Raw genomic sequence first — 12459 nt, 5'->3', positions numbered from 1 at the left:
AGAAGACAGATAGAATAAAGTTGACAAATAGTTAGGGTTCAATAACAAATTGTTTATTATCCAATCTATCATTTATTTTTAAAAACACAATACATTATTATAAACTAACAAGACAAGAGACAATGGTAAATGAGGATAATAAGATGATGATGATTAACAACTATAAAGGATATTATTAGTTATTTACTTTATGAACAAGATGAACTTATTCATTCACAACTATTTGATGCCTTTCTTGATAATCAACTACTTCAAAAAGAAGACAAGGACCAATATGCCGTCAACATGCAACAAACAATTCATGGTATATTCGTACCCTTAGCAAACTGTTATTCACCTTCTTGTCGATCAAATAACTTGAATTGTTATTCACCTTTATGCCCAAATAAAGCATTTTCTGATCTATTACAACTGATAGATCAAGAACATGTAAAGCAACTCTCTTTTGTTTCATTTCTTGTTATTGTTACACTAACACATTATAACAGGTACAACAAAAGGACTGGATACAAAACATACCACAACATTTGATAGACTTGACGAGCCAAAAAGAGCTAAAGAGACAAGCAGCTATTGCGGAACTTGTAGCGACCGAAAAAAACTATATTCAAGATCTACTCATCCTACACAACGCTTATGCTCTTCCTCTCTTGGAGTCACCCGATATCATCACTGACTCCAGTCGACGTCAACAGTTCTATCAAACTGTATTTAGTAACCATCTCGAGATCATCCAATTACATCATTCATTCTATCACGCATTAAAAGCCAAGAAAAGACAGTCGAGTCCGTTGATAGGCAGGATAGGCACTCTCTTGATGCATCATGTCAACGAACTGACGGAGCCTTACATTCTCTATACTTCACAACATACCAAATCACTGCATGCCATCTCTCTCGAACTCCAAAAGAACCTCACGCTCACCCAGTTTCTTGCCGATCAAGACGCTCAGAAATTCACTCGCCGACTCGGTCTTCGTCATTACCTGACCGCACCCACCTTATGGATCGGTCGATTCAAGTTGATGGTCGAGGCCATTTTGAAGCATACCGAGGACGATGGAGATCAACTGGCGATCAAGGTGGCCATCACCTTACTTCATGATACGCTCTGCAGGATGAACAGTGAAATGAAACAAGACGATGTTCATCGATCGGAAGTCATCCGTCTTTATCAGGGTTCTGAACTCCTGAGACTACCCACGGAAGCAAGGCTGCTCTTTAAAGAAGACGTTCGACTCGCTCGACCGGAGCATCCACTGCAACCGCTGCACTGTCGCCTCTTTTTGTTTTCACATGCTCTCATCCTGACCTGTCCCAAAACCATCCAGGGCAAGCGAGAGTATGACGTGATCAAGGGCACACCGATACCGATTCAGATGGTCTGGATTCATCAAGAAGCCTCCCTTTCCTTCAAAAGACAACTCTCCTTGTTCAACACCCACTTGAATCGACATGCGTCTTCCATACGACACGGCTTGCCATCCGAGCATTCGACTTGGATCCATCAGCAGATCAAGACCAGGCTGCTCAGTCTGAAATCGCTCTATTTCCCTTCTTCGGCACCTGTCGTGCCCATGGCAGAAAAGAACGTGTCGGTCGTTCGTCGTGAGTCTGCTCCTGCTTCCTTGCTTTCCAAAAAGAAAACATCAAGAGAACACAGTATCGGTCTGTCGATCAAGAAGCGATCTCTTCGGATCACTCATCTTGCCTGTCCTCAGCACACCTTTCGCCTCGAGTTCTTTTCAAGGTCTCAAAAGGCCGATTGGGAGCATAGGATTCGACAGGCGGCGATGGACAGCATGCGACATGAACCATTTAAACCCTCCGTGCTGCCTACAGATCATCTTCTGCCTGTCCATCAGATTCAATGCGCCTGTGTGTTTAGTAAATGAATAAAGGTCAAAAAGAGAGAGAGAAATTGTGGCTCATTTGCTTTATAGATTACATGAATCAATCCTTTATCGGCCTAGGCTCCTTGTCTGGCGTTTGGATCCTACCCAGCAAAGGAGAAGGACAGGTCAAGTGGGTGATTCGAGGTCAAAAAGTGAGTAGTTTAAGTGTACTAGACGATAAAGTCGTTGTGTTGAGCGCGCATGCCCTCTTGACCTATCCCCTGCAAGAATGGATGAATGACTGCAAGCCGAGCACGTCAAGTGCACACGCCTTCAAGTCATCGCGTGTGACATGTTCTCAGACAGGCACGCTACGTTCTCAACCTGTCGTGGCCTACATCACCAAAAAGTCACAGCAAAAGGATTCTTCTACCCTCACCACCCTCACTCTCACCCCATCCTCAGGACATTGGCTCAAGAAATATAAAAAGGCAAGTGTAAAGAGATGGAGCACGGGATGAGTAATAAAAAGAAAGAGTAGGAGCATAAGGTCGCACTGAAACAGATCACCCAGATGTCTATTGTGCAAGACATGATCTTTCTTTCTTCGCCTTCTGAGGGTATTCAACGAGCAGACGGGGCGGTGATCGTCGACGGACCTCATACAGGATTTACAATACATGAACAAAGGATGTTTGTCTATCACGGACAGCAAGTTCAAATCATAGACTTATTCAATCATACACCTTCAAGAAAAATACAATTTGAATCCACTATTCATCAACTTGCCATACTCCCCCCTTACCTTATCGCATTTTCTTCACTTTTGATCGAGATTAAACATATAGAGACAGTAAGTCCATGAGGCGATGGTCATTCAAATGCTAAGAGTTTATGTAGGGTCAATTGATTCAAACCATTGTTGGGCAACATATTGACTGTATTCATACATCACAACCTATCCTGTTTACCATGTCAACAGCGACTAACCCAATCCTTTGTTTATATCAATTATAAAACAGAATAAAGCATATAAACGCATTGCGTATCAATCAAATATCATGATGCGCCTATTTTTATACATAAATGCTTTTTTATATTGAACTAGGGACATCAAATCGTGCCAGATGAATCCATCCATCTTCCATCACAGCGTTTAAGGGCTTCCAGACAATGTAGATCAAGAACAATATGTAGACAAACACAGCAGGATTGATGATCCTACTGATGCCTAATGATTGACCGTGTTGAATAAAGAGAAAAATATCGAGTGAGATGACGATTGTGATCAGGCACCAGCAGGTGAGTTGAAGTTTAAAGGATATTTTAAAGTCTTGCAAGACAGCATAAGATGAACATAACTTGATGATGGGAATCAACACGGTCGGTAGACAGATACTGTACTCGGGGGTTGGTTTAGCGAATCCAACAAGTGGATGTTTATTTTACCTTTGCAACACATTGAGCAATTCGCCCATGGTATCAAAATGATCCACAGCAAATAGGGCGACCACCATGCCAGGGACAATGGACAGGGCCCGTGTGATGGCCATCTGGTGCCATTCTTTATCAAACACATGCCCAAAGAACCCTTCGGTCACATACCTTCCTGCCAGACTGCCTGTCATGGTCGAACTTTGTCCGGCTAGAAGTCTGTTAACGACCTGATCGGATGTGTATCTTTCTACCTGCGAGTAACCCAGCAGCCCAGAGATACTTTGCAGCAAAACCCAATGTTTTACCCAAGACGGCATCCGCATCCCCTAAACCGAGCAGTTCCACCTTGTGATCCGGTTGATAGAACACTACAGAACTCATCAACACCCCCCGCACATTCTCACTTTTTCTTACCTTGGGCAAAGACGACCACGATCGCCAGGTTGACCAGGAACGAGACGGTCAGCGCGAGTGCGGAATCCAGAGCGATATAGAGATTGGCTTGTTTCAGCTGCCGTGGGCTCTTGTCTTCTCGCGAGGCGACCAAGGCACTGTGCAGGAACATGTTGTGAGGCATGACGACCGCACCGACCATCGCGACCGCTTGAAACTCGGCATGGCGAGGGACGGAGGGCATGAGGAGACCGTGGACGATCTGGCCCAGGTCCGGTTCGGATTGGATCAGTTCGAGCCAGAAGCAGATGGCCATCAGGCTGATCAGGACCATAAAAATCGCTTCCAGGTGTCGCATGCCGTACCGCTGCATCATCGTAAACGTGATCGTGTCAAATGAGGTCATCATCACGCCCACCCAGACCGGACAGCGCAAGAAGATGTGAAGCGCGATCGCTGTCCCCACCATCTCGAGCATGTCGGCTCCGATCAGGGCAAGTTGCGTGAACGCCCAGAGGATGTTGGCCAAAGGAGGAGAGTAATGCTGACGGATGAGTTGTGCTAGGTGTTTGCCGGTGACTGTGCCTAGCTTGGCTGCCAATAACTGAAAAATCAAGCCTGTGAAGGGATGAGCAGAAAGAAACAGAGGTTCTCTTGTGTTACCTATCACATGTGACCAGAAGAGTAGCCAAAGCAAACTGTACCCGGAAGCAACACCGGTTTGAAGATCGGATTCGAGGTTGCCAGGATCAAGGTATCCTATTGACCTACAGATGTGTTAAGCCTCAATACGTTTCATTCGTCTCATTTACATCAGCCAGCCTATCCACGTTAGTTTAAACCCTTTTTCAAAATCCCTGTTCACATCTACCTGGTCCCATATGCTTCCATAATTTTTTTAATGTGAATGTATGTTCCTGTTCTATATCAGGCTTACTGACTTCCATCTTTTTTTGGGTATAAAAAAAAAAAATCTAAAAGAAGGCAAAGAGAAAATGATAAAGATCAAATTTAGTTTATGATGACTGCGTCCAAATTCAAAAGGCGTAATGTTTTGACAAATAATGCATGTACATAGTTGCATTGATATACGTAAACCTTTCTCTTTTTGCATATTTCATATATCCCTCCCCCTTACATACTATCATCTTTCTATATAGAAAAAAAGGAGTAAGTGTATTAACATTTATATCATTTGAAGAGATGATCATTCAACGATTGTATTAAATAGATAGGTTAGCCTATTTTTTTTTTTTTTTCTTTATTAAGAAGACAAGGATTTAAATGGAGAGTCAACTCCTAAGTTACTGTACACTCTAGTTAATTGCAAAACAAACTTGTTGAAATTCTTCTTGGTTTGATTATCTAACATGCCGCTATTTTCTTCATTGCACTGCTCAATTGTTGCGTTAATGGATTTAGCCAATTTGGGTAACATGGAAATGAATTTTTCGTTGTATGCTTCATGTTTCTATCATCATTTATGAGTGATTGATATCTATCTTTTCTTGTGAATTCTTACCTTATTAACTGTACGTTGAACAATCGTACTTGTCCATTGACATGTCATAGACAATCTGTAATTGTTTGCACAAGCTTTACGGTCTAAAAAGGTAACCAAGGTATCCAACAATCCCCATGAACTTAAGGGATAGCGCTGTAACAACTGTTGAATCATACTTGCAGGGAACACAGTAGATTTCTTGCTGAGATACAATTGACATGAATCGTTGTAAATCGCCATCATCTTATCCAAACGTGACTTTTGCTTCTTATCCAAGTTGGGAAACACTTCAAAATCCGCACCAGTTCCCAAAATTACTTTACGTAAATATAAGGCTAATTGAACATACATGTCAGACAATTCCTTGGAGGTTGAATGCTTGGCAAACTCATGTACAGCTTGAAGAACATCAATGGCAGAATCATCCTTGATGTCTTTAGGATACTCGGTTGATCTGGCCAAACGGTTTTTAAGGAAAGCGACTACCTTTTCAACAAATTGGCTGGTGGCTGATTTAGCAGGTGTAGAACGAATGATGTTCAAAAGAGGTACAATCAAAGTCAACACAAGTGGGTTGGTAGGGTTCTTGCGTGCATAAATAGCAACAAGTCCCATGACATTGTTCTTGAAATGAATGACATTTTGCTGCATAGTGGCCTTTTCTTGTTTGGCAATCTTCTTTTGCTTAAAGACTTCAGCTAACTTTTCATCAAAGGCAGCCATGGCCTCATCATCTAATTCTTCGTCAGACTCGTCATCTACAGCATTGATACCTTGTGATTTCATGGCTTCTTCAACCTTTTGACGGAGTTCTTCATCTACATCTTCCTCTTCCTCTTCCTCCTCCTCCTCTTCTTCATCAATATCATCCATATCAATCATTTCAACATCATCGTCATCCTCATCCTCTTCTTCAGAGAATAATTCATCATCTTGTTTATCTTCTCCAGAAGCCAAGATGTCCAACAAGATCTTAAGAGATTGCTCTGTCAATCTGTGAGAAAACATTTCAAATACTCTTTCAGCAAGGTTCTTGAGTACAGGAGACTCATTGGTTAAAAAGGAAACAAGAATATCGACAATGACGTCAACGGGATCAGGTTGCTTTTCTTCAGTCTCCTTACTGTTCTTCTTCTTGGTCTTCTTTTCAGTGAAAATCTTTTGATAACAATCCAAAAGTTCAGACAAGATAGAAACGCCTTCTTCTTCGTTAATCCACAAATGAGTAACAATGTTCAACAGCAAGATTTGGAACCCACGCTCTAAACTGTCAGAGGGTTCTTCGTTTTTCTTTGTATCCAGTGACTCTGCTTTTTCAATGGCTTGTTGAACGATAGCCTTTGTCTCCTTGGAAAGTTGTAAGCGAGCTTTCAATTTCTTGCTCTTTTCTAATGTTTGATAGATTGTGTATATTTTGTGAACCCAGAGCTCATAATCCTTTGTATATCCATTCCATTTGCGTGTCTTTAAGCCTTCTTGTTGATCTTCAGAGGGAGGTGAGAGTTTGGACAAACCAACCAAGACAGCCTGGAAACGTCCTTGAGCATATTCGATAGTAGCATCCGACAATGCAGGTGTAGGCTTGTGCAATCCCTTCAAGTAAGACTTGTTCTTTGCATCGGCGGTTTTCACTTCGAAGAAAGCAAACGTCATCAAGAATTGTGTAAGTTCAACAACCCATTCTTCTTGCTTGGGGATCTTTGTGTTGGTAACCAAGAGAGTCATTTGATTCAAGACCCATTCACGACTAGTTTCGGCAGCATCCTCTTGTGTGTGAATAAATGTTTCAGCAAGATATTCCAAATAGGAAGTGATACCTTCAGCATCCATCGTTGTCAATAAATTTTCGACAGTTTTTGTACGAGTAATACGATCAAAGTTTTGGTTGCCGTGTTTACCCAACAGTTGAGTAACCAATGCGAACCCTACTTTCTTGTTTTCTTCGGCTACCTTGTGAATAACTTGGGCCTAATATCAAATTTACTTTAATAACTTGTGTGTTTTGTAAAGACGACTTACAGTATGCTTGGCAGCGTTATAAAGGAAACGAACGTCAGAAGAGAGATTGTTGATAAAAGTTCTCATAAAATTGGCGGTAAAAATCAAGGGAACTTGTTCAGGAGATAAACGACTCAATACTTTTTCTACCAATTGGAATCCCCAGAATTTACGTCCATGGCTAGCATTCGTATCAAATAAAGTACCTAGAAAAGTTAAAGTTAAATTTGTCCTGATTTTATTATCACTATCAACTTACTGTCAACGCACACAGTCCAGAATTCTTGGAAAGAGGCTATGTTTGTGGGTTGGCTAGATTCAAGATAAACGGCCAAGATGGGGTCCCAGACAGAGTGAAGTTGAGGCTTCCAATCGGATGAAGAGTCTTGTGAGTCATCAGGAACTTCACAAAGAATACGGGCTAATCGAGGCAAATTGGTAGGATCCAAAATCGTTTGAGACTTCCAATTGGCAAATGGGCCATTCAAGTCGATGTTGTCAAGCTGTTGAAGGCTCATCACAAGATTCAATTGATCCACATTACTGACAGAACCACTAAAGTAAAGTTCTTTTATCTTTTCAACAGCAATTTCTTGATGCTGAGTATCTTTAACCTACACAGAGAGGATAAGTATTTTGTATTCTATAAAGAAAAAGCAATACTGTACATAAGGAATCATGTTGATAACAACATGGTGGCATACTTCTGCAAGATAAGATTTTTGAGTTGACATTTCTTGTAAGCTAGTTAAGATACGAACAACATCTTCGGTTGTGGTGGACTCTCGAGATATCATTCCTGCTGCAACAATAGACATCAAACCAAACAAACGACCAAACAACATGTCACGCACTTCATCACCCTTCATAGATCCTGTACATTCAGTCCATTTAAACAAAAGATCAAGCACAAGTTTGGCGGAAATGAGTTCGACAATAGCTAACAACTGTTCAAATACACATTTAGTCTTTGGTTTATAGACTCATAAAAAGAACTTACTTCAGTCAAAGCTAAAGAAAAACCTTGACGGGCACCTTGTCTAGAAGATGAAAGACCTCTAATTAAACGACGTACAGCATAGGATACATCAGAAGCACAGAGTGCATCAAGCTTTTCTTCTGTATCAGCAACATCAATCTGTTCCAAAGCTTCTTCGTGCGTCTTTTGGAATTCGGCCAACGTTTTAATAAGTGAATGAGCAGCTCTCTGTCTTACGCTGGGATCAAATGAAGCAAGATCCCAGTAAAGTTGCAGTGTCGTAGTGGCCATGACTTTAAAGAACACAGAAAAAAAAAAAAAAAAACTAGCTCAGTTGTCAAAAAAAAAAGTATCTGTTGATGTGGCTGATGTCAATGTGACTAGCTTTATTTTTTCATAATTTCGTGATACAGCAATCGATTCCAGTCATCGACTGGCCCAGGTAGACAGGTATGCAAACAATCTTTGTCTGGTCTTGAATGGGCATCACCTCGCATATTGGACATCCCTGCGATATCGAATTGCTGGAATCGGACATCGTTTCCTTGGGCGATCAATTTCTTCCAAATCAAGTCAAACTCTTTAAAAAGGTGCCAGTCGTATTCACCTAACTTTCCAGAAGGTGCAACAGGTGAAGGCTGAGGTGACGTATATTGAGAGCATTTGGCATGTCCATATGGCGTTGTTCTAACCCACACGGTTTGGTCAGACTGTAGATGATCTTTTAAATACTGATATACGATCGTCATGGCTTTTTCGTAAGCCGATAAAAGTTCCTGCTCTGATCGATTGGGGCCCCATCTTTCGTTGACATGCCAGTGAGGACCCTAATGATTGCATTTAGCTTATAGAAAGACCTTATTTAGCAAAGTATAACTTACTGTGTTAATAACAATATATTTAAATTCAGGTATAGCATGAACCCTATGTCAAAGGAAAAAATACACGTCTCAGTAAATTTCACAATTTCTTTAGCTGTCATTTACCATGGATAATTTTCCCCTGATCCCAATTGAACACCATTGCTGTCAAATGGCTCCATCATTTTAAAATCATTTAATCTTAACAGATAGTCGGATCGAATATATGCTAGTGCAGTGATGTTTTCATTGCCTATCTCGCTCACACGAAGCCTTGGATTGCCTCCATTCATAGTTGCCTGTCTTTTATGATATCGATGACCAAGCAAACAACTGAGACTTTCAAATTGCAATTGTGTAATGGAATCACCAATAAACAAGATGGGATGCTGAAGGAAATGATCAGCTAATAAGTCTGTGTTCATTTCTAATAAGTAGCATTGAGAAGGTTGCCATCTGTAATTCAATCTATTAATATTGAAAAAACAATAATGAAGAAACATAAGTTAAAAGTTATTTGACCATATGTCTGTGCATACATTTGCTTGGATCGAATAATTTCATCTGGCTCTGACAGTCTGCGAAAGCATCGATGAGCAAATTTTTTCTTTATACAGTTATATCCTGCTTTCTGTGCAATATTTGTGAATGGAGAAGGATCATAGATCCATTGTCCGATGTTGTAAGTTGTAGGTGTACATAAACGATCTTCTTCAATATCTGTTACTAGGTTTGCTTTTTGATCAGCAGGGTATTCATAAATGGTGAACCAGAGTAGAAGACAGCCCACGATGGATGTTATGTAGACGTATTTTAATTTGTTTTGTTGTATTGTAATGCTCATGAGTCTATGAAAATGTATAAAAGTGGAAAAAAGAGAAGGAAAGAGTAGAAAGTGATCTAATATATAAAGTGCAACATTTGTTGTTCCGAATTGGAAACACGGTATTCTTTCGTCGATCAGGAAAGGTTGTAAAAGGAACGAAAATAGGAGTAAAGTTGAACCAAAGTAATTTAGTTCTTTTTTTTATTCAATAGCAACGGATCCTAACACAAACCTTCTAATGAAGAAGTAAGAAAAAGAAAATACCTGTTTTTGTGTTTGCAAAGATAAATGGCCAAGGCATATCACAAAAGAACATGTAACAATTTCTAAGTGTAACCAAACTGACAAAAAGAATGTGCTTTTGTGCGATTGTGTGACATAAGAAAATTAAGCGCTCTTCAATTGTTCCACTTCAAAAAATACTCAACGATACAAATCTAGTGGATGAACGGGTTGAAAGGGCCATGTATAAGGTTATTCTGCTTTTCAAATAGTTTAATTATTTTTTTATTTCTCGTGTGGGTTAAAAATTAGTTTATTATTTTTTCTTTAAAATACCTTTGTGCTGCATCTAAAGTATTTGATACTAGCTTGATTATGTTAGGCATCTATGAAGAGAATAAAATGTAGCTGTAAGAGGACTTGCTAGGACTCCAGACAACGTGGAATGCCTCTTTTCATCATTTATGCTTATATGCGATGTAATAACGAATTTATTTTTAAATAAAACATAAATCTCCTTATTCCTATTCCATATTGACTCCTGCCTGTAATCCTCCTATCATTTTCTAGCCTACAAATTTTTGTACAGTAAGAAAAGTTAATTTTTTCTACAGTCGAAATACATGAAAGCATTTGAGCGTCGCTTTGTGATATACAGGGCAGATAATGAACATAGGGTTTTATATTTTAAATAGACTAGGTATAGGTTCTCACCGTCCAATGTAATAGCAAAAATTAATTTCAGTACAACAAGAATTGAAAACGACCAGAAGAGACAAATACATAGCATGTCAGTTCTTATTTTTGGTAGAACTTGCTATTTAAACAAGTCATAGAAAAAGATAAAATGTAATTTCTTCTTCTCTTCCTTTGTTTTTCTTTCTCTTTTTCTTGGTCTTTCGGAAAATAGTTCCTCAGTTTGTTAAATTTCATTGCTTCATGATCGTATTATGAGCATGAACTCTGGTGAGATTATGAGAATAACTAAAAAAAAATACTTGACCAATATGCAAACCAAGTAAATTTATACTAAACTTAAAAGCTTCAGTATATCTATGACTTGCTGAAGAAACCTATGCTTACAAAGTATCCTCAAGCATGCCGTTTTTCCCATTCTATCAATTCAGAACATATTATACTTAAGATTAATAGTACAAAACAAACTCTAACTGTCTGAAAAATAGATCTAGGCAAATCAACAAATGCAACGTATAAAAGTGGATTTAGATATATTGCATGTGAACCATAACACACTTTATATTTTAATGATTCTTGCTCTTGATGGACCAAATTACAAATATTGATATAAAATCAGAAGTCGTATTTAGGGACCTATTTCATTTTTGAAGCTGTGGTATTGAGAAAACAAATAGAGTATAGCAAAAAAAAAAAAGTAAAGTTACAAGCAAATTTTTTTAGAACATTACACAAAGACCTATTAAACCAGCTTTATTTCTTTAGACATACAATGCATGTAAGTATATATTTGATTTACAAGACAAATTCTTTTCAAAAGAAATTAAAGGAAAGAGGTGTTTGCTAAAAGCACATCAACTATTAAAGCATTCAATATGAAACTTGTTCAATCAAAACATTTTATTGCCAAGCCAAGACATTGTTCAGACAAAGGCAAATGTGATTTATCTGAATCAACAAAGGGTACTGTGGAAAATTGAGGCATAAAGGCCCTTCTAAATAAATTTGTCGAATTACCTGCACTTTTATGAATGAGTTGGCTAGACATAAACAGGATACTTCCTGCAGGCATTGTCATTATTGATTGATCTTCTAATACAACTGTTCCATTAGACTCGTTGACTTCATCTAGTGCTGTCCAGCAAGCAATTGAAGGTTGTGACCTGATTTTGATATCATGGTAATAGTCAGAGTCCCTGTGCCATGTAAAAGCGGAAGATGAAGACCTTGGTGGTTTAACTATATATTGCTCATTCAACTACACAGAAAAATAAAATACGTGCATGAATAGCGATGAATGAATAGCACAATTTCAAGGACAATACCAGAAAAATATCATTTGAATTCAATAGTTTAGATGCCCATGTTGCATATTTGTTTAATATCAAGTCAGAAACAGCTGTATCGGATAAAAGTGATATACTATCCCTTAGTTTACTATATTCTCTTTTGTCTACTTTATAATTATTTGTCTTTGGTTTATCGAGATACCCGCAAGTCCATGGCTCTAAGTTGATTGTTATTTTTAGCTGATGCCACTAAAGATTCGAATTTACCAATGATGCAGCCGAGATCTTGAACAAGATCATATCCTTCTGACATCAAGTAATTTGCAAGCTCGTCAGCTTCATCATGTAATAAGCTTAATTCTCTTTCATTTAAAGCTACGTATATTCATTACAAATTTTATTTTATTTCTATTTGAAGTA

General features: G+C 38.9%; 3 protein-coding genes across 3 annotated transcripts; 1 reads left to right on the top strand and 2 right to left on the bottom strand.

The window, feature by feature from the left end:
- Positions 1-122: 122 nt before the first annotated feature.
- RO3G_04648 (uncharacterized protein) lies at positions 123-2356 on the top strand (the record flags this gene model as incomplete). Its single annotated transcript, XM_067659238.1, has 4 exons — positions 123-125; positions 169-429; positions 489-1887; positions 1944-2356. 4 exons carry the CDS (start codon positions 123-125, stop codon positions 2354-2356), a joined length of 2076 nt encoding a protein of 691 aa, XP_067515339.1.
- A 1135-nt stretch (positions 2357-3491) lies between these two features.
- On the bottom strand, positions 3492-3981 carry RO3G_04647 (uncharacterized protein; the record flags this gene model as incomplete). The annotated part of the gene is made up of 2 exons (XM_067659237.1): positions 3492-3640; positions 3687-3981. The coding sequence occupies 2 exons, from the start codon at positions 3979-3981 to the stop codon at positions 3492-3494; spliced, it is 444 nt and encodes a 147-aa protein (XP_067515338.1).
- Positions 3982-4929: 948 nt separating this feature from the next.
- RO3G_04646 (uncharacterized protein) lies at positions 4930-9431 on the bottom strand (the record flags this gene model as incomplete). Its single annotated transcript, XM_067659236.1, has 9 exons — positions 4930-5136; positions 5188-7137; positions 7189-7373; positions 7427-7781; positions 7836-8114; positions 8168-8439; positions 8637-8973; positions 9028-9070; positions 9133-9431. 9 exons carry the CDS (start codon positions 9429-9431, stop codon positions 4930-4932), a joined length of 3927 nt encoding a protein of 1308 aa, XP_067515337.1.
- Positions 9432-12459: the final 3028 nt, after the last annotated feature.

Source organism: Rhizopus delemar, genomic scaffold (assembly GCF_000149305.1).
Source record: "Rhizopus delemar RA 99-880 supercont3.3 genomic scaffold, whole genome shotgun sequence".
Classification (NCBI taxonomy): domain Eukaryota; kingdom Fungi; phylum Mucoromycota; class Mucoromycetes; order Mucorales; family Rhizopodaceae; genus Rhizopus; species Rhizopus delemar.
This window is presented reverse-complemented; position numbering and strand designations above follow the sequence as displayed.